The 23,875-nt window shown below is 36.9% G+C and overlaps 1 protein-coding gene across 2 annotated transcripts in view; it reads left to right on the forward strand.

Moving 5' to 3' along the window:
- Fuss (SKI family transcriptional corepressor fussel) overlaps positions 1–23,875 on the forward strand; it is a 92,793-nt gene extending 68,918 nt beyond the window's left edge. Inside the window, exons 2-8 of one of the 2 annotated variants that reach the window (XR_014440604.1) lie at positions 859–958; positions 1,380–1,672; positions 1,958–2,562; positions 2,945–3,270; positions 18,710–18,839; positions 21,895–22,105; positions 23,745–23,875. Coding sequence is in view for 1 of the 2 variants with exons in the window: in XM_083109764.1 (XP_082965890.1) it covers positions 859–958; positions 1,380–1,672; positions 1,958–2,562; positions 2,945–3,270; positions 18,710–18,839; positions 21,895–22,001 (1,561 nt within the window). In the remaining variant the exon portion in view is untranslated. Of the gene's footprint in view, positions 1–858; positions 959–1,379; positions 1,673–1,957; positions 2,563–2,944; positions 3,271–18,709; positions 18,840–21,894; positions 23,213–23,744 lie in introns of those variants that run through there. The other variant, XM_083109764.1, reaches the window with a different exon arrangement.

Raw genomic sequence — 23,875 nt, forward strand, 5'->3', positions numbered from 1 at the left:
CTGAATGCATCCGCCGAACGCGGCGGCACATTGAAACAGAGGGAGAGAGAAAGAGAGAGAAAGAGGGAGAGGGAGCGACAGAGAACGCTGATCGATAAAGTGTAATAAATATAATTACAACGAGAGGATGGAAGAGATATGAGAGCGGAGGAGGATGTTTTTTTATCCTGTGCGAGCGGGAAACGCGGAATTTATTAGCGCGACCGTAAAACATCAGAGATTATAATCAATCTCGTCGATGATGATAAAAACTACGTCGAGAGGCGAATTATTGCCGCGTTGCATCGATGATGCATTTTCCATTAGGTCGAATAGGCTCGGGACCCGAATAACGCGATATAGACAGCGCAAAATTACGAACAATTTCCGAAACATTGTTAAAACAATCAATTTTAGGAACAATGATAGAAATGACAATGGCAGCAATGATTTTTAAATGCATGAAAAAGTGGAGATTACAAAACATGTAATTTTTAACAAAATATACGTTTATTAAAGCAAGATAATAACATTGTATTAAGATGGAGTTTTCTGTTTATGAATATTTAATTAAACATATTTTCAGAATTTTTGAAAATTTAATATCATATATCTCTCTTGATGATTAAAATGATTGTCAGACATTTTGCATATAACATTTAACGACATACTTTTATAAGTATAGTTAATAAATAGATAGATACTATATATTTTTAATATGTAAATTTTTAATATGATTTCTTCTAATGTCAATTTATATTTTGAATTTATATCTTTCAATTAGGTATTAATATTATAAGATGGTTACAAATAAGATGATAAATATATCATCTCTATTCATACATTCCCTTATTAATTCGACAATAATCTCTTTTTCAGGATGGATGGGCCGGCAGTGCTGTCGATGCCGCCGCTGCCGACATCTTCGCAGAAATCGGCACAATCACCGCAACCGCAATCCCATCCAAAACAGAATCAGGTAAACGCAGAGATCAGATAACACTCGAAATTAATGGATTAAAATTTTTTAAATGGTATAAATTTGAGCAAAAAAGATATTTACTAAGAATAAACAAATCGTATGCAATTTTTGAAAAACTTTAAGTAAATAAAATTATATAAATTAATATCATATATATATGTATATTAATCTAGGAAGAATTTTTGTTATATAAATGTCTCAGATCTTTATGTCCTCGAGAGACAGATAAAAATGTATTATTATATGATCTCGATTATACATGCATTGAATCATTGTAATTATTAGAATAATTTTGTGAATTATGAGAACTTTTTATAGGAATGGCCATAGATAAACAAATAAATGAATAAAAGATCAAACTGAACATCGTGGTACATCGTGGAACATCGTGGTACAACTAAACTAATAGGAGTTGCAGGTGGGTACCGTGTCGCTTTACGGGATCCACATCGTGTCGCTGGTGATCGAGGGCCAGGAGAGGCTGTGCCTCGCGCAGATCAGCAACACCCTGCTGAAGCAGTTCAGCTACAACGAGATCCACAATCGCCGAGTGGCGTTGGGTATCACCTGCGTGCAGTGCACGCCGGTGCAGCTAGAAATACTTCGTCGTGCTGGCGCGATGCCGGTGTCTTCGCGTAGATGCGGCATGATTACTCGTAGAGAGGCGGAACGCCTCTGCAAGTCCTTCCTCGGCGACAACGCACCCCCTAGGTTGGTAGGGGATGATTATTGCAGCTGTACAAACTTTGCAAAATATCATAATAACTAAATTACCATAAAGAAAAGAATTTTTTTAAATGGTTTTCATTCGAAATCCTGCTTGTTTTTCTCTTCTGTCTTTCTCTTAGTAAAGTGAGAAATTTTATAAAATGCATATTTTATTTTTACTTCAGAGTTAGTTGGAGTTGAATCAAAAGAGATGGACTCTCTCTTATCCTAATTATAATTAATATAGAGTTATCTAAAAATCTATATAAGGGGGCTGGTTTTACGCAGATTGCCCGAGGACTTTGCGTTCTCCGTTCACCACGAATGCGCCTGGGGTTGCCGTGGCGCATTTTTACCCGCCCGTTACAACAGCTCGCGCGCCAAATGCATCAAGTGCACGTACTGCGGCCTGTTCTTCTCGCCGAATAAATTCATCTTCCACTCGCACCGTATCGGTCCATCCGACAAGTACGTGCAACCGGACGCGGCCAACTTTAACTCGTGGCGTCGTCACATGAAGCTGTCCGGCAGTCCACCGGACGAGGTGGTGCACGCCTGGGAAGACGTCAAGGCGATGTTCAACGGTGGCACCAGGAAACGTCTGCTGGGTAACTCGAACAGCCCCCGGGAATCGCCGAGTCCGGCCAAACAACCCAGATCATCGCCGAACACAACCGCTCAGATTCCCACTCTGATGCCGACACCGGCGCACCCACGCGTACCGCCATTTCCGGAACTACCCCTGCCGCTGTCCCGCAGCCTCGTCATGGACTATGTGTGGCATCAGCATCAACAAGCGGCGGCGGTCGCCGCGGCCAAGACACCCAGCCCGTTCGCCTTCCCGCCTTACGCTCTGCCCTGGCTGACCAAGCGGAGTCCCGTCCTATTTCCCGGTAAGTGATTTATAAAAATACAGAGAATATAATTGAAACGTAATTTTGAATAATTGAAGAATATCTATTTTAAAGAATTCGTCGAATTTATTGCAATCTTTTAGAAAAATTACAATTTTTTTCCTCCCTTGGATACCATTCTTACTGACTCTTAATCTTCATATCTTGCTGATCGGTTGAAATATTTTTAATAATCATTAATCAAAAATTAATTTATTAATGATCAATTTATGTTCATCAACTGTAAAATCGTTAATCACGCTTTACATGAAGAGTATCGTAAAATTGTCAATCATAAAAAACTAGTCATCATCTCCATCGACGACCTTCTTGCGTAATCAATCGCTAATGATCATCTCCATAATATAATCATGGTTTGCAGGACCACTACCGCCGCCCATAAGCGATACCAGCCCCACGGAACCTTTGATTCCAACCGTTAATCCAACTTTACATCAATCTGCATTCCGTCCGGTGATTCGCGGGCCACCCATCGTCGAGCCAGCGGTCATTCCGGAACGACCAACAGATATAAGCCAGAAGGAAGACAACTCCGACGACGAGGTCGACATCGAGACGACGGAGGACGACCCGGTGACGCCGCTCAACGCGAGTCTTCAGAATCTTCACTCAGCCTCGAATTCCGCCATGAGCAGCCACAGCGGACGGAGTACGTCGCCCCAGTGCTGGAGCCCTCCTCGAGAAACGGTGAGTCTCGCCGATCTAGTCTATCCGCGCGATCGCACGAGAGTGAATAAAACAATAAATAGCAATTAGAAAACTCAAGAGAAAGAGAAAAGTTTGCGAATTTTATCGCGTTCGCTGCGATTGCATCTCGAGACCTGTGTGCATGGACATCGCGTGCAGTAAGTCGATCGCGTGCGGTTACGCTAGCGTGATTGTGTTTGCGCGCAAAATCCTGTCATCGTGAACAACGGGAAGGATTCGCCGCACGCACACGAGGACACGAAACGGACGCGCGACATATTTCCAGCGGCGACAATTCTTCCCTTATCGTCGAGTGTTTGCGATCGCCCGACGATAATATACGGCCACCACCGCCGCTCTGTGAGTGATCGCACGTGCGTTTCGACCGACCGGCACGTGGCCGTGCAACGTGACACGGTCACGCCTTAAGTCGTCGAGTATTTCGAAACCGTTCGACGTTCGGTCAACAATCATTCATTTTAAATTAATTGCATTGAGGCGGACGCATATTAATCAGATTTTCAGTTCAAATTTTGAAGTTAAAATCATAAATTTTCATAATCATAAATCATAATTAATAATAAATCATTATGTTTATTCATTTTGTTGAAAAATGAGATTATATTTGTAATTTCCGAATGCTTGTTGATTTTGTCGTGATGGTTTTAAATTGATTGCAACCATTCAGGCAGATGCATAGTGATGCTAGTATAATAGAGTTAGATTCTTAAATCATTTTTTTTTTTGACAAGTATTTTGAATCATATTGAATTTATATTGAGTTCAATGATGTGCAATAAAGTTAATAGCTTTACTCTTAAAACGTTTATACTAATACGTTTATACGTTTATACTAATTAGATTCTAGGAAATATTTTGAAATTGAGATAAAAATCATAAAATCGGGAAAATAAAAAAAAATGAGAACTTTTTTTGATATAAAAATCTAAGATGACATACATTAACAATTTAAAAAATGTTAAATTCATTTGGCTTCAAAATTTAATATACATTGATGAAAATTATTCAAGACCCTAGTTTCTATTTACTTATGCGAATTACTTGTATAAATAAAAATGACATAATAAATTTAGTTTCTTCTTTTTTTTTTTTGAGAATTTTTTCAGTAGTTTCCGTAGCAAAAACGTCTATTCTTTCGTCGATCCGAGAAGCAATTTATTACGGTGTGACTCTTATTCACTCGACGGTGAGTGAATAAAAGTACACGTCTCCGCGGTTTAATAACGGAGTATGTTTGCGTTGTAAGGAAAGTAGCTCCGCACTTCCTCCCCCTCATCGCTCCCATCCCGATGCGTGACCATGCGACGTCTCCCCTGTAAACGGCCAGCGAAATATTTTCCCGCAACACGACACTCAATGGCAAACAAGGTGCCGCCGCAAAGTTAATCGAATTAACGTCGTACCCGACGCTCACTCGTTTAATCGAATCCTCCCCTCGAGAAATCGTTTGCTGCACACACGAAATGACGTATTTAGGCTAGTCAGAAGCCGCCTGATTTCCGGTGTTTCCTTCCGCTTAACAATTATTTCGGATTGTTTTAAAAAATCCATCTTTCCTTGACTATCACTTAAATGAATTAAATAGGGCTTTCATGTGTAAATATAATTTTTAATTCTCTTACATGTCTGCGTATTAAATTTGCAGAGTGAATATTTAATATAAATAATTAATGAAACTTTATTACATATTCGCTTCTAAATTAAAGCAAATTTTGCGTAAGATTTTATTAAAATTATTGTCATATCGAATATTTTGAAAAAGTCGTGACAACGATACCTTTCCAGTGAGTTTCTTCCTATCACATTTAAAGCTTTTATCAAGTTGATATCTGCAACTACAGCATATTCATATCATCCGGAATCGATCGATATACATATATCTATAAGTCTTCATGAGCGCAGAATTGATGTAACGACGTGCTTGATTCTCTCTTTGATGTTGACCACCGTTGTCGTCGATGTTAACATCATCGTTACCGCATCGAAAACGTTCAACCAAACGCGTTTGGTTTGGTTGGAAACCATGACGCGTGTGTACACATAATATCGTTCATTTAATCGTGTCGCGCGTCGCCATAAGTGCGTTCGCTGATCGTCGGCTATTTTCGTTCATGGAGTATTTACCGACACAATAATTATCGCGATTGATGATGACGGAGATGGGGCTGATGAAGGGGGGTAGGGTTAGAAGGGGGACTTGACTGTATCACCACCATAGCGGCGCACGAGCAGTCAGACCGCAGAGCAAATTCTAGGGACGGATTCGAGTAGTATTACGTTGCTGTTACGATGTAAATGGCCGGGGCGGGACACGTCGCTACAATAATTCCACCTGGCACCCAATTGCCGCTGCCACCGCGCCGGCTCGTTACCGCCAGCTAAATTGCCGCGGAATAATTAACCCGAGCACCGTCGAAAATTTCACCGACGACCTCGATGTTAATTGCCGCGTCGTTGCTACATTTCGACTGTGTAAAATATGCGCGTAATGATTCCGCGCGATATCGCGCATCGGAAGGAAAGCGGGGTGGAAATATAATCGAGAATCGCACTGAGAAAAATCGTTCGATTGTGTCTGATAGAAGGCATTTTGGTTGAACCAAGCAGAATTTTTAGTTATCACGATAAGACTCGATTTCTTATAACTAGAACGTTTAATAGACTTTACTGCAAGGATTTCGTTAGTATTTTCTAGTTGGATCTATAAAACTTCTTGTTATATTAACTAAACATGGACACAGTAATGCCATTTTTGTTGTAAGTTTAGTATCAAGAAAATCTGGTAAATTTAACAGGAAGAAATTAATCATACTCATTCCTAAAGGAATTCTGATTCGTCCATTTTCCAACATACTGGTTGAATCTATCAAATTTCTAATTAATGCAACCAGATTTTTTTGTCAGTGCGCGGACAAGTTTCTTTTCAAAGAGGAAATTAATTTAATTATTATTAATTTAATATTAATTTTTATTATTAATTATTATTAATTTAATATTAATTTTTAAGTCGTAATTTGAAAGAGCGTCACTCTCGCTGTAGTGGATTGTTACATTATTACTCTGTCCTTCGGATTCAATGATAGGGAGCTTAACCCGAAGTTTCTTTTGACGCGGACGATATTTTAATTGAAAATTTAGTTACAAAAATAATATAATAAACCCGAAAAAGTCTCGAGCGAAGCGGAGAGCAATTTTTTTCCGGCTTGTTTCTCTCTTTTTCAGAATTTGCTCCCTTTTCGCACAGGTCCTCTCAATTAAAAGTTCCCCCGCAGTTTTCGCTCGGTACAGCTAGAATTACAGGGTTAATACCGGGGACTGCTCTCGAGCGAGATATAACCGACTATCTTCCTCGTCCTTCTAAAAAAAAATATAACTAGCGAAGCAACCCTAGTATAGTTTACCGGCACTCGAAGACGTTAATCGGTCGTCGTGCACGCTTAAGAGAGAGAGACCGAGACGGGACCAGCAAAAGGGTCGTTCTCCCGGAGCGAGTGGTTGCAGGCGGGAGTAGAACATAGACTCTATGGGAGAGGAAGAGAGAAAAGGACCGGGAGAGACGATGGGGTTGGGTCAGGATAAGCCGTCCGGATTGCCAGACAGCTTTTCAATTCCCCCTTGTCAGTGAACGTGTCGAGTGGGACGAACATGTATTTTGTCCGGAATCTCTCTCTTCCTCTCTCCATCTCTCTCCCTCTTTCTCCCTTTGCCATGGCTGACGAGCATGTACATACATGAGAGATATTCGTCACAAAGGCGTAAGCGACTGTACATCAGATAGGAAGTGGAAACCCAGTTACTGCACCACGATAGAAGAGAATCCAGAGAGTACCGGAGTACAAGTGTATCGCGGTAACTGAGTAATCCCCGAACGTTATTTGCAGTTATTTCTCGCTTCGCTGGTTAGACCGAGAGAGAAAGAGAGAGAGAGAGAGAGAGAGAGAGAGAGGGAGGGGGAGAGAGACGGAAAGAGAAGTATTTTCATTTTCGCAACATCTGTGAATCTCTCGTTGCTGCGTGTATATATGTGCAGATCTAGCGAAGCTCTCTTTTTCTTTCAATATTAAAAGCTCGGATCTTGTTGTCGAGACACAATAGGATAATAAAGCTATCGTTAATTATAAAAATACCGAGCCTCAAAGCAAATGCTCGAGCTTTGTTTTGAAATTTTATATGTGAAATATTTCATTTATCATGCGTTTCATGACAAATTCGAGATTCAATGTTTTTACGATGAAAAATTTATGAAAAATCATCATATTTGTATAATTATTATCTCACTTTCTCTCTCTCATCGGCAAATTAAAAGGCTTAAATTTCTATCCAATTAAGTCCAAATTTATTGACAAGTATCAATCCTAAATTATATTAAATTAAAATTAATTTTGAAATGAATAAGAAATTGTTATATTTCTAAACAACTGGTACAATAAGATTGTTTTAATTTAATTAAACAACTGACATTGAAAGACTATTTTTCAAATCTAAGAATGATATACATAGACGTGGATATCTCCGTATTCATTATAGTGCAACGATACTTCTCTCTACTGTAATTTTAACTGGAGTCTCGCTTTGCAGGCAAGAGTAAATCACCGTCAATCAATTAAGATCTTTTGCTCGATCGTGATTACTGAAAGTCCGAATCGCGTCGATGAATTCCCTTCGGCCGGGCTTTCCGGGTTTCGAAAGCAACGAAGATGGAATCTTACGGAATCTCATCCACCATCCATTTAAATGCAATTAAGCAACGTCACGTAGGAGCGTAACGGGGGTCGGAAACGTTTAAATCAAACTACGGCTGGTTTAGTTAGTTTCGACCGCAACTTTTAATTGCGCCTCGACCGTCTGGAGAGTCATTATAGGTTCCGGAAGAGGTACGCGTTACTTCTTTTCCCTTCCTCAGCACGTGACAATCTTTTTCCTTCGCGTTTCTTTTTTTCACGATTTTTCTTTCCGAAAGAATCGTAAGCGATATGAGATACAATCGCGAAAACTTTTCCGAAAAACATTTTTTTTATTATGAACCGTAAATTTATTATAAATTATGTATAAATTTCGAGAAAAACTTCGAAAGGAATTTTTTAACTCATTTTATATTATGCACATTTGTATGTACATTTTTTATACAATATTTTTTCCGATTTTACATTTCTCATTAGGATTTCTCATTAAGGATAATTAATATTAGCCGCATATCTTTCACTCTTAACATATTTAACTCTGAAAAGATCGATTTTTTGTTCGTTAATAATTATATGCATACATTAAAAATTTTATAAGAATTGCTGAGATATTAAAATGACACGAAACTGACATGAAACTGATGAATAACGGTGACCTAATTTATATCATTTTGTGAACGATTGACATTTATGCTTTTACGCCATCCGCATTAATTAAGGAACCCCAGTTGGCATTTTTAAGAGCCAGTGAGTAGAGCTAAAGTTACTCTCAGTACGTCGAAATGCCAAACTCTGACCTTATATCTTTAGAGCCCTTCGGGACGCTCTGTGATTAAATCGACTACCATGATACATTACATGATGTGTATCTACGTCTATCTTTGTAGAAACAGTTTAACCTGGTAACATTTCGTCGGTAGGAATTATTTCATCGTGTAAATATAGTATCGTTGATTCATCGAAGTGACTATATGATATATATATTTATAGTAGTACGTTATTGATAAAATAATCGACAAATTATTAATCAATCTTCTCTTTCCCTTTTTCTTTCTCTCTCTTTGACTATCAATTTTTTTAATTATCTAAAATTAAATTAAATTTCAGCTATCGCGTTATTTTTAATTTCAAAAATACAAAACGTGATTTTTTTAGAGAAACGTTAGAATTCTCGCTAGATATATCATTGTTGTAGATAACAAATGCGTAAATTTATACTTAATGTTTAATTATGATTTTTAATCGATATGTTACAAAATAATTACAGTAAGTGACAGGACGTTGGACAACATAAAATAATGATCGGTCATTTAACTTGAGAGATATGGTCGCGTAACTCGATGTCGGACGCCAAAATTTATTGGCATTAGACGCCGAAAGTTCCACGGCGTCCGTCTCATTCTTCCCTTCGTTTAATCTGGCTCCGGCCACCTTTTACTTAATTCTATTTGCACCCGGACGTCGGACGCGCCGCTGAGAGAAATACAACATCACGGACCGAAATGGAGGTTCGCTCCATGGAAGTCGAGGGCGGCGACTGTTGATTTAATTATAATCGTTAGTACGGACCAGAGAGAGAGAAAGAGAAAGAGAGACAGAGAGAGCTCCGCCCCGGGACCCTCAAATCCAATACAACTCCCGCCGTCTGCTATCACCCCCACGTCCCAGTCGCTCTTTCTCTTTCCCTCTCTCGCCTCTTTTCTGTCCGAACTTGAGCGCTGCTCCAACTTTTGAGATTAGCTTTGCTTGACTTGCAATCAAGGTGATAAAATATGTCCTCTAAACAAATGCGTGCTAAAAAAAGAATATAATATATTAAAATAAAAATAAAAATGAATATATAATGTAAATAATGCAAACACACATATTAAAAATTATATAAAAAATATAAAAATGTGTTATTTTTTTCGATAAATGCTTAAAATAATGAATAGAGATAAATCAAGATTGAGAAGTTATTTGTGTTCATCATATTTTTATATTTTCCATTTGCTTATTATTTATAACACTAATTTATTTTTGTATCTGAAAGAAAGTTAACGTGTTACATTTTTACACATTTGACTGGTAATATCAGAATTTCGCAAATTTACTAATCGGTACTAGACAAACACGGATAACAATCGTTTTTTATCGGCACGAGAGAGCAAGAATCAATACGTTTTGACGAGACTTGTTAAACGGTTGAAAAAAATTATTTCCATGGCGGCCGTCATGTGAGGCGAAAAGCATCGGGATACTGATGCAACCCCTGCCCCTCTCCCTTCCCTCCCGGGGTTGAAACTCGTTAACGCCGTTACGGTGTTCACAGTATGGCCTCCTGAATGGAGGAGCTTACGCGAAAATTGTTTTATAACTCACACGCGCGAAATTGAGAAGCTGCAAATAATGTTTCGCCGCAATGAACGCCAACATTTTCCGCATTCTCCCTCGAATCTATACATATAGATTAAAATAGATTTCTATATAGATTAAAATAACTTTCTTCTCTGAAAATATAGAGAACAAATGACACTAGTTTCTTTTTTAAAAGAAGAACAATTAGTGCTATTTTTTTCTTTACATTCAATTTAATTCAGCTACATTTTTATAAAATAAACATTTTCCAATTTCTATCAAATTGCTCATTTTTCCTTGAAATAGTATGAATAATTATCTCTAATAATTAGTTTATTTTATACAATTTGTCATAATTTTTCTGCTAATTATTCTTGCGTTAAAGTTACATTCCCTTACATCTTCAAAACTAATAAAATTTTATTTATCGATACTGATATTAAAATAAAGATTTATTATTATAAAAGATTAAAAAGACCCAGTAATAACTGTTAATTGATATATCGAGTCTATGCATGAAATTAGAAACATTTTCATAATAAATTACAAACAAGAATATATACGCAGCAAGCAGTTGAACCGGGAATACAAATAAATGGATTAGGATACGGAAGCTCGTGATCAGTTCGCTATGAAATCGCATCGATTTCGACAGCATCGGCGCGTAAAAAGGATAAAAAAAACCGTCAATAATGCCCGGAGGATTGGGAGCGAGAGAGTAACTCTTGGGCCGCGCGCGCGCGCACCATCGGACACGTTACGCTCTTCCGCGGCAAATCCGGCATTATCGAGAGTATAATCAATTTCCCGACATAATACCAGGGCGGCCCGCAAACTCGAGCGAGGCCGTCCGACCGGAAGCGATTCCGACTAACGCGATTCCGTATTAACTCCATGCGCATCACGTGTGTGCGCGAGCGCGTTTCAATCCGTTCGACTTCACAATCGCGTTCACATACATCTTTTCACCCCTTTTCATCCCCCTGTCCCGGGATCATATTTACGTACTCTTCCACCTTCTCCGTGATATTCTTTATTCGGACTTGATTCACCAGTTCAGGAATTTCGTGACAATTATCCTTATAAATACATTTCCGCTTTATGTAAAATATAATAAAACTTTAGATATGTATCAGATTATCTAATGAATATCATGGTGACAAATAAGTTAAAATTTTTTTTAATTTTCTTATCATAGATTTTATCAACACTGTATACATTTAATTTGTTAATTTAGCTTCTTTTTTAATATATTAAGCTTTCTTTCATCATTTTGCTTTGTAAAAGAATCTATCATTGAATATTCAATCTGCTAAATAAAAACATCATACATATAATTATTTTAAATTATACGAGATTCTTATATATTTTATAGTTCAATTACGAGTTTAGTCGTCATCCACGAATCCGTAGAAACGCAATACGACTCAAAATCGCACGCGAAAAAAAAGAGACAAAAGAAACAATCGCATCGGGTACAGTACATCGTATTCAGGCGTCAGTTCCATAGTCTCGATGTACGCGGCCGAGTCGAAAGTTTGGCCGTTAACGTAAAAGCCATCGCGTATAGCGAGCGGGAGGACTATCGTGGGAGGAAGAGGAGAGGAGAGGGTGCTGCCGTCCGCGCGCTGCACGCTACGATTGTTTCGCCGTAATCCTTTATTGGATCAACGGGGCTGGAAACAATCGAGCGCGCCATAACGCGAGGATGGGCAGACGGCCGTGTCGGTCGGGCGGGCTTTTCGGTCCGCCGGATGGTACCGGATGCTGTGTGGCAGCGGCGGCCGCACGTTGGTCCTCGACGAGCGGCGGGGGTCGGACGTGCTAGATAAGCGCGGGGGTGGCATCCGATGATGGGGACGGGGCAGGATTTCTACCTACTTTGCCGGGTGAACGGAGTTACAAATGGGAGAACGCGGAACTCATCCGCAAGCGGGAAACTTCCCCGTCTCTCCTCATTTCTCCTTTTCTCTCTCTCTCTTTCTCTTTCTCTCTCGCACGCGAATAGACAGATTTTCTCCCGCGCATCTTCCGCATTTTCCTTCTTTCTCATTAAGCTAACCGACTTCTTCCCCGTTATTTTCTTCGCTCTTGATTTGTACGTGTGTATGTTCCCTATTTGGTGTCTTTGAATATATATTTAAATTTATATTTTTCTCTTTCCCTTTATATATTTACGCTCGTTTTAATAATAATACTTGTATTATTTAATACATATAATAATAATATACATATACATGTTATACATATTTTATTTTTCTCCAAATTCTATCCGAAATTCTAGAATTTATTCGTAAACTTGTAATTCTTGAGTCAATCTGCAATATAATTCTATATATTATAATTTAATATTCTATATATTTTATATAATTTTCGTCTCTAAATATGTATTATCCAAAATTTCGAAAAAAATCTTTTATTCTAGAGAACGCCATAAATTTTGCTCTATTCCACTTGATGCTTCCCGTAGATCTCGTGTCCGGTATTCCGCTTTGATTCAATGTTTCTGTAACACAAATATCGCCCGGAATATTTCCAGCTTTCACGTGAGCTACGATAACATTCGTATACCTCACGTACCGGCGATATAATAACAAGGTGGATAACATAACGAGGCTTACATGCCTCGAATTTGACCGGTCCTATTCGCTACGTTTTGTCCAGCTCTCTCTTCATAATTCTACACTGGCCTCTCCTTTATCTTGGATAATCCGTTTTCCGAAGGATATCCTGCGAAATATCGCGCGCTGCAAATAAATACGCAGAAACAGTCACACGTTACACTATTCCACGCTTTTCGCATTATCCTTCAAGTGATATACATACATATAAATAATTTTAATTATGAAAGTAGGAAAAAGTATTGCACAAATAAGTAAGTGTAAAGTACTATAAATGTCGAGATAAAAATTTTTCAGAATAAATCAATTTCTAATAAATATTGATTTATTTTCAATATATTTGAATATATATTTTAATATAAAATTACGCAGTATGTGCACTTCTCCAATCGCGATTTTGATAAATTACGCGAATTTCTTTTCATAATTTCCTATCTTCAAAATAATTTAATTTGATCTTTAGCTAAAGAAAATAAAAAAATTTTTTTTTGTTCCACAAATATGGTGCTTCCTCCGCAATATAGGCATATCTCTCTCGCTTAATGTTTTATATCGCGAAGGGGATATAAAGGAGAGCTTGTAAATCTTCCGAGTTGTCTTCTCGTGACTCGCGTTTCATCGCTTTTAATCCGTTCTAGAGCATACGGGCTTAAGATCGCAGTTGATCGCGTGGCGAATCGATTTTTTACGAGAACAGATTCGCTACCGAACGGGCACGAGCCCTCCGTGTGTATACACGTAGGTTACATGCATATTACGACGAACATATGTGCCGACAACCCCCAAGGATATATAACGCGGCCGCATCGACTTCATAGGATATACGTAGATATAAATCGTGCAGACCACCTGCTCTATAGCGAGCGTTTTCTCGCAGTATAATCGTGTTGTGCGATGACGTTTCAACGATTTGTTCCGATTTAACAACGCATTCGATCGATGCAGCAGACCTTTTAAAAAAGATTCTTGCACGGATTAATTATTTCAATCAATAAAGTGAAAAGATCTTTGAATAATTATATATATCGTTGTGTATATATTTATGTAAAGTATAATTATCTATATCGAATCTTATACTTTGAATGAATATTTTCTTTTGATTAAATCAAAGTAGCAGTAAAATATAATTTTATTTTGAAAAAGGAAATGTCTCACAATTTCAAAATTTATTATACATTTAACAATATTTATAAATGTTAATTTCTGACAATAATTATATTAAATCAGTTACCTGGCACGCAAACTTATTGCTAGATTCGATATTAAGGAAAGAGATAATCAGCCGAAAAGCTAGATCGAAAAATAATAATGCAAGAAAGAGTGTATTTCTCGGACTCACGCGTCTGTCACAAACAAAAGTCACCCTCCGTAACGTTTTTACCTCATCGAATTACTTCACAATAGACAGCACGACCCCTTTCGAGCCCCGTTCTTTACGGGGTGAGTCTTTCTCTCTCCCCGCGTGCATACAAAACATAATTATCCGAAATCCCAAACAGCATGAAAATTTTATCGGTGCTTTTGATAGACGCGGCCCATTGAAGCATCGTCTCATAATTAATTTTTACATAAGCCAAGTGATATGAACAAATCCTGCGGGTAAGTTTTATCGAATGTTAATTTTTTTAGGCTATTCACGAAACGATAGATCTCAAACATCGCTTTTCACAAATTAACTTAATTTGGCGAAATTTTAAATCAAAGCTTATCGCGTGTGCACAATACATTGAAGAGCTTTTTTCGACCTAGTCATATTTATAAGTACGACACGCACACAATTCTAGAACATGATTATATCTCTTCTGTATAACGTAGAAAGTACAATATAATCCTCGCTATATATCTTGAAGGATCATTTACATATTATATCCGATATATATAAAGTTATTATACATTATTATTATTATTATTATGCAGCTCTCTCAATTCATGCGCAACAAAATTTAATTGCTTCATTATATTTTTTTATAATTAAACTCTACGCACAATCTTTTAGAGTGTTCTCTTTGAGCTTTAGATAAATATAAATTTTACATACTTGCATTAATATATATATAATGTATATATGTGAAGAATTATACTGTGTATATAATACGCAAAAGAGAAATCTCTCTCAAATTTATATTTATCGATATGCAATGAATATCTCGCCTCTTAAGAAGCAATTTCTTGCTAAATTGTGAACGGAAAGATAAAAATGAACAAATTGCACACTTTTGTACTAAGGACTGCTATTTTAACGTGTGAATATACCTTAATCGTATCGCGCACATATATGTATGTGGGCGGTTATATGCGGTGGTAATCACCGAGATGCACGAGTCGCGATAGGAAGCCTCGAAACGACAGTTAAAGTCGATTGTACCCCGTAACATCCGCGTATACGTCAGGCACGATATGAAATATTTATACCATTGTGACGATTACAACATCACGTAACCGCGGACGGAAACTACGATGATTACATTTACCTTTGCGAGAGAGAGAGGGAGAAAGAGATGGAGAAAAAGGGGGAATCGCGTTACCATCAGTTAACAACGTTCGTTGTAGTGCATTAGCGTTGCTGCGTAAATCGAGGAACTCGTTGAAGCAGTAAAAATCCAAGGGAATTTTGCCGGCTCAGTAATTATACCTGTAAAAGTTACAGGACAATTGAAACCCCGACAACGCGATGTTGATAATTATTTTCGATTGCTTCTTTAATTAACTTTAATTAACTATAATTAATGATTAAGCTTAATGCTTTCTTGTATTTCGCATTGTTGAGAAACGATTTTACTTTCTCGGAGTATTCAGTGGTTTAATAACCAAATTATTCGATTCTAAAAATTATAATGTTAGGATTATAATATTGTTTTCGAATTTTTACAGACCTATGTCATATTCATTTAAGCAAGAGACTTTATCTCTCTAACAGCCTTATATAACTTATTTACTTAAGTAATTAACTTGCAGTACACTTCGTGCTTGGAGAACGTAAAGTGGTGACAAGTCGTTCCATTTTCTCGTAACTCGTGTGAAACATATAACTTATATGAATTTCACTCGCGGGTTTTCCTTCTATTCCGTAACCCGTTTAGACTAACGAGAACCCGAACGAGTTGTGCAGAAGGTACAACCGTGTTATTCGTTAAAAATGCATTTTCGCGTGTCATATTCTTTCCCGCTGTGGCTTTGCCCGACGCCGTATGAAGTTTTCGTCCTTTTTTTCCGCGCCTATCCGCCTATCCATATACATACACTGTGTATACGAAATCGCACGAAATCGGTAAGCTGCGATGTATATGCTGATTTTTAAATAACGTCCCCTAAACAGTCATTCTGACAGCGAATCGCAGTGAATTCGCTTCGAATACCAAAATCAAATAAATATTGCGTTATATATAAAAACATGTTTTTTGTAGCCAGAAAAAAAGGACATTCTTATTTTGAAAGTATATTTAATTTTAACATGGAAATCTTGAAATGAGATTATATTGCGTTAATTAAAGAAAAATATAATTGCTTGAATAATTGCTTACTTGAATGAAGCCATTTTATATAGTTGAATCAAGAAAAATATATTCTTATGATTTAAAATTTAATTTTCTTGAATGGAAAAGAAACAATGTTAAAAAATAACATTTTTAAATCAGATTATAATTTTCTTAAAGTAGAATTAAATACAAAAAATAAAAAGTATAAGACTCGAAATATAAAATTAAACAAAACAGTTATAATGGCAATACGAGTCGAGTGTCGATGTTATAACACATTTATTTATAATACAATCAAATAAATATTGATATTAAACGAATACAAAGAGAGGATAGCGAACGTTTCGACCCTATTTTTGGATCATCTTCAGCGCGAAAGTGATAATATAATAAAAGAAATAATTATTAGAATTAAATAATTATATATTCTTGAGGTGACAATTACAATATTAAAATAAGACTATAAAATTGTTGAAATTTAAAATTATTAAATTCTTCTAAGAAAATTATAAATTGTTGCGTTTATACGAAACAACGCGTTAATTTAAGTGTATAAGTTTTGATCTGACATTTATTTTTTTTCTGTGTGTGTATATTATATGTATATGATATTATATATATTTATTAATAATTAATTAATAATATTATATATTATTAATTAATTATTAATAAATATAATAATATTATATATACATATATCATTTCATCTACACATTTGAAATCGTGACGTTTTCAATTTCTATCACGTGGTAATTTATATTTATGTTAATATTTATTATGAATTTTTACATCGAACGTTAATAATTGCGAAGAATTATTATAAGAGATGATTTTACATTCTACAATATAAATGATCTGTCTTAGAAAAAAACAAAAATTGTATTGAAAAAGAATATTATTTTAAAATACTTTCGGAAAATCTCTCTTTATGAATATTATGTATACGTGTACGTATTCTATACATACAATTGCAAAATTTATCAATACTTTCCTGTACTAGTTTTCTCCCTCCCTTAAGAGTTTATAAAATTGAAAAAATTCTCTAACTCACTTGTGCAACAATTAACTACTCAGTCTTATAAAAAATAAATGTACGCTGAATCATCTGACAATTATATTATATTATTATTAATTTTTCGCGTGTATTATGTCTCTGAATGAGATGTCAATTATTTGTGTAAATTATCGGGTGATACTTGACTAAAATGACAGGTAATGCGAGATATATGATATTATGCACACTTCGAGTAGCGAGCGGATTTCCGGATATTGGAGTATACCCGAATATCGTTAGCTCTAGTAGAAGCATTCGTATCCGGGGGTGACGTCGTTTCCGGGAGCTCCCCGGAGGCCGGTAATCTCCTCCCTCCTTCGGACATTACGGTGAGAGCGCGCGTTTCCGTGACTTTTTAATCGGCCGAAGCAGGCCGACGCGTAGCGAACTGCTCGTTTCGTCCCTGGCCGAGTCGAGTGAATAATTCACCTCGATCGATCCGCTCCGGCGTGCGCTCGGCGGTGGAGGCGGTGGAGGCGACGGCGGCGGAATTAATTTAAGTAATTCGACGATCGCTATCGATGGAAGCATTAAATAAAGCACCGTGCGCGTCCCGCTTTGGCCGTCTCGGCGCGCGTTTAGATTGTAGATCGCCACCCCCTCCCGCGCCCCTCCCACGCCGCGTGCGAGCCATCGTTGCATACCTAAGTGGTTGATCAGGATGAGTGGTAGGTCGTCGTCATCCATTTCCACGGTTGTCATTACGTCAAGGAGACGCGACATATCGCGGCTGTTTGCCGACCCTGTTTTCTCCCCGTCCCTCCTGCCGCCACCTGCCTCCACGAAAATGACGATTCCCGTTTCCCCAGGACGAGCACTTCCGTGACGATATTATTACTGCGGCCTCGTTTATGACTGACCAAACGTCGACGCCGACTCCTTAATGTCGAATGAAAAATATATATTCATTGGCCGATGAAGGCTTACCTTTCGCGAGAACGTCACGATTGCGACATTTCGGACGTAATAATGTCCTCTTTCAAAGTAAAGAGATAGTCTGGCGGAAAGTGCCTTTAGAATTGTGAATTATCGCTGTATCGCTATACTATTTTTTATCACTGTGTACTTGATTAAAAATTTATATCAAGCTATATTTCTTTTCTCAATGATTAATAAAGAAATATACGAGGATACAGATCGATTTAGTGAAACTACCGGCAGGTTTTAGACCTTATATACGCGTTTACACTTGGTTTATTTATTTTTATTCAGACAAGCTCATTACGTTAAAATATTTTCTCGTTGCAGGAACGAGAGGCTGAAAAGATTGCCGAAGAAACCGCGGCTTTACGTGACGTGAAGACGGAATTGCCGCCGGCGAGAAGTCCCGAGAGCTGGCACGGTAACGCTTACTATCGACATCTTAATGTTTTGAAGGGTAAGCGAGAGATTTGTTGCATTTTTAAATTAGCGTTTAAAGCTCGAGAGAAACTCTCCTTCTTCTACGATGAGTCGAATCGCTAAGGATTATATTTCGACCACACATTTCTAATAAAACTGAATTAAAAGTTAATTATTCGTGTACGAGTGAGTTAAAGAATTTTTCAAATTTACAAATTCTTAACGAAGAAAGAGAAGTCGTATATCAATAAATTCTGCAATTTTGCATAGAATAGACACATGTATAATATAATGTAATATTTATAAAGAGAGTTTTTCCGGAGATATTTTAAAACAATATTCTTTTTCAAATATTTATTTTTTTCTACACAGCTAAAATACTTATAAAATGTAAAATAATTATTTCCGCCAAATATTTGACATAACACTTTAATTAAATTATGTAGAATTTTATCAGTGTGCTAGTAATTCTCCACAAGTGTTAGCGATATAGAAATTCATAATGAGTACCAACATAAATATAAATTACCACGTGATAAATTGAAAACATCACGGATTCAAAACACGTAGACGGAGTAATTCCTGAAATTTCTACTAGAGATGACATTTCCAATTAACGACGCACGAAATACGCTTTTCCGAGATATAATTCAGGATTCCTCGCGGTTCCCTCCCCTCTTGTCTCGGGTCAATGTTGCGGAAAACCGCGTATTTTCGCAAGCAGCGACTATATTTACACGTTATTCTCGCATGAATAGTCGAGAACTTGCGGCTACGGGATTCAGAGCTGTATCTGCTGCGTCTGGACGCATCGCGTCTTGTGTAAAACGCGCTTTATTGATAATAGTAATTAATTAGTAACTACCATGGAGATGAAGCGAATTTCGGTGAAAATATCTCTCTCTCTCCGGGAGTTCCAATTAATTAGAGTAATTAGTCGCGACCGGAGTGTTAAGTGGAAACGCGCGGAGGGTTGCCTTGATATTCAGACGCGGGGTGGGAAGGGGTTGGATCTTCTCCAGGCTGTAATAACGCGGAAATGGGGTTGCGGGTGGACCCCTCGTTCGGCCAAGGGGCGTGATTTGCGCCGACGCTTGCGCGTACCTACTTCCGTCGGCGTCGCGACGCCCGCGACTCCAAATCCGACGACGCGACGCCTCACGGTGTGCGTTTCCTTCTAATTTACATTAAAACGGCGCGACCGTTTGGCGAGTGGATACACAGAGAAAAATATTCTACTGCCAAGAAAAGCGATTACCTAATTTATTTATTTATTTTTTTTTTAAGTAATAGTTTTCCTCAACAAAGAATATATTCTTGATAATAGTCTTCAAATATACTCATCACAAGTGTTAGGAAATCTCATTGTTATGTGCTCAACAGAAGAATTTATTTTCTCTTCAAGAATATTGTAAAGTTGTAGCAAAGAAAAATCAAACTTACTTTACGCCAATTATTTGTAGTAAGCAAACGAAATTTTTGTTTTAATTTAATATTCTTGACTAAAATACTGCACTTACTAAAATTCAGAATATATTCAATTAAATTTAATGCTTGTGGTGAACTTATGATATATTTGCGGATATACAAACTTATGATATATACTTAAAATAAATAATATTTACTTGAATACAGTATACATTTTTCTCTGTGTACGAGTCCGAATTCAAAGAGACGACAAATTTTTATATATATTAATTATAAAATGTGACATGAAAAGATTATCATCGAAAGAAATAATTTTATAATTTATAAATTATTAAGTAAAATTTCTTCAGAACCAATTTTATAATTTATAATTTTATAATTTCTTAATTTTATAATTTCTTTAGAATTAATTTTATAATTTACAATTTTATAATTTATTAATTTTATAATTTCTTCAGAAATAATTTTATAATTTATAAATTATTAAGTAAAATTTCTTGAAAATTTCTTTTAAGCGAGTATCGCACAAACGTGAAATATAGTTGAAAAGGAAAATTTAGCGTTACACAAATTTCGTAAACTATTATAAAATCATTTTTAAATCTTAATTTTTGTACCTTCCTTAAAATATCGATGATGTTCTCTCATTCTATGGAAATATTTCGCTTGGTACAGTACAATGATATAACATGTAAGCACAGAGAGCACGGTTGCAAATAGAAACGCGCGTTTCAGACGAGACCGCTTTTACGTACACATATACGCACACGTGTATATCGCCGGGAGTATATCGATGGATCCATTCAACGCGGGCGTAAGCCGAAAATAACGAGATAGGTGCTGCATCGGCGCGATGAATACGAATACAGGATCATTGGCGGTGAACGCAGGCACTTTGACTAACGTACAGCCTCCGGAAAAAGCTCGCGCTTCCCGATCTTCTTCTTTTCCTTCTCTGCGCGATCTTTTCAGAACTGCTTTCAAGCCCTCCATGCGAAAAGCGAATCGATCCTCTCGTCCGACTGAGCGCAAATTAAAATGAGTCTAATTGGCCTGATGAATCCTTCGTGTTTACTGAATGTACTTTCTCAACTAATTTCATTGACATATCATTAGAAGACGGTATCGAGAGACTTATAATTAAGATCGCTAATCATTATTGAATTATTATTGACTTTAAGATTATTTCACGATGCTGCTCTCTGTCTTACATTTCAAACCTTATCTTAATTTTTTAACTTCTTTTGGTACTTTGTGAATACAACTACATAATTACAAATTTCACACACGTTAAAATTAATTCAAGATTTATTTCGTCATTAATGTAAGCTGAATATATTGACATTGCTTCTCTTATTCTTTTTTATTAAATTTAATAATAAAATTTAGACGTTCAAATAAAGTACGTACAATATAAGAAAATTAATATATTCTTTTGCATTTTCTGAATTTCTCGTCTATTGACGGATCAAATATTATATGTGCTTTCGCCGGATTAATTAAATTGTCTACTACTGATTTATTTATCGACGACCTTATTACGCTTCTTTCAAAGAAAAACGATGATGTTCGCGTAAAGTTAATTTTACATAACGCAATATATCCATCAAAGCTTACGAACGTTGTGCGAAGTTTCGCTAATTACCGGATGATAATTATTGCAGGGAACGAGCCGGGAGCGGAAAGGGCGGGTTCCGATTGCTCGGCTTGCCGTCCTTCACGCGGTATATTTTACGGCCAAGTCCACAGTCCGTCCGCGCCGACTAATTAATCGAGCTGGCTGGCTGGATTAATCGACACGCAGGAGCAGCAGTGCACGAGGAGGAGGAGAAGGTGACGGAAGAGATGGAGGACACATTTAGCCCGAGCCGTTCCGTAAGCTTGCGACACGTCCGTTGCCTTAAAGCACACTCATCGATCTCTTTATTCTCGAATTTAAGGGCTCGACGCACAACAATGATCTGACGTGCTTTCTTAAAAGCCTGAGGAAATTAATCTTGGAATTATGACAAAGATACTGAATTTAAAAATTGATCAAATTGGAGAAATTAAAATTACTTTAATTAAAATGAACAATTAATTTGAATTTAATTTTCAACGAATATTAAATTTGGATTAGTTTTCTCAATTTTTTAGAAAGTTCCATTTAAAACACAATGCATCGAACCCTTTAATTTGTAACTCGTTATATGTTAGCGGCATCGCTGTAACGGGGGCCCCTGTAGTTTTGTAATCGTAAGGCTCTTATTTGCCCAAGATATAAATCCGTTACTAGCAAATGTTAGGTAATATTTCGTCTTACGCGTTTCTTTGTGATATCGGAATAGAAGCAGGCATCAATTTTATCGCGTCGTCAAGTAGGCGGCCTCTTGTCACGACCGGTAATGGATCTCGACTGGAAGGGTAACAGCTCGTTTTAACAGGACGTTTACGCGTCTCGTCCTTTTACGGCGTCGTAAGTAGACGAACAGATCGATCGAATCGAGTTTTGCGAACACTCGTCGTGAACATGGAGCGAATAACATTCGCTGGGGATGATTCTATGGCGTTATGAATAGAACGAAAGGAAGTCATGAATTGACATTTATGAATCCGAGGATCTCCACGCGGGTTTTTGTTAATCTAGTCTCATGTTACGCCAATTGCCATAATTTTCTAGCGCAATTTACGGAAAGCTAAATATAACAAACTCCCACATCTGAAAAAGGCAAAAATATGGATAAAGATAAACGCATCTTTTACATTGCATGAAGATGATGATTTAGATGATTTCCACTTTACTTTAATTCTTTCTCTGGTGATAAAATCAACAATAGATTCTAAAAAAGTACTTTTAATAGTTTCACATTTTTATCCATTTATAGTGTAAACATCACGCGATTCCTTCGTGAAGCCTCATTGCCTCCTTTTATTAAGTCAAGTGCTATTATAAAAATGAATCAATACCATATTAGAGGTTTTCTATAATAAGATTATTATGTAAATATTTAAAAAACGATAGTTATTATTGACGGAAACTAATCATTAAATCGTCATTGCTCTTAATTAATTTGTGATATTAATTTATTATATAAAATTTCTTGCGAGTAATATTATTGAGAATTATTATCCGCGGATTAAAATGTAGAAATCATTTAACGTAGAATTTGAGTTATGCGTATACCACAAATGATGTATCAGAGATGAACTCGGCGTACTATATTAACAATAATCTGCCGCAGTTTCTCCGAAAATTTCGTCGCAACGTCAATAATTGCTCCCGGCATCGAGTAGCCAGTGTAGCTTAGGATCGATAGATAAACACTTATCGCGAGGACGATATACACAGTGCAATTATACTTTGTTGTGTAATCCATTTAGACAAATCGATCGAGATAAATTGAACGGATATGAACGAATCAAATTAGAGAAAAAAAAAGAATCCCTCGCGCGCTTTTATGCCGTAGGCTGCAGCTGTAAGTACCGCCGCTCGTAGAGTAATATATAATAAATTGCATCATTGAACATATTGTAGATGACAGCGTGTGTGAAAACCCACGAGTGTAACCCAAGGTTTCAATAAAAGATGTTGATCGCTAGAAGAGTCATGGGAAGAAGCAAGGGTGGATTGGGGGGAGAGACGCAATTACCCTCAACCTCTGTCAA

The sequence above is a fragment of the Camponotus vicinus genome, unplaced genomic scaffold, assembly GCF_025532165.1.
Source record: "Camponotus vicinus isolate PSW18456_S1 unplaced genomic scaffold, iyCamVici1.0 SCAF_1, whole genome shotgun sequence".
NCBI lineage: Eukaryota > Metazoa > Arthropoda > Insecta > Hymenoptera > Formicidae > Camponotus > Camponotus vicinus.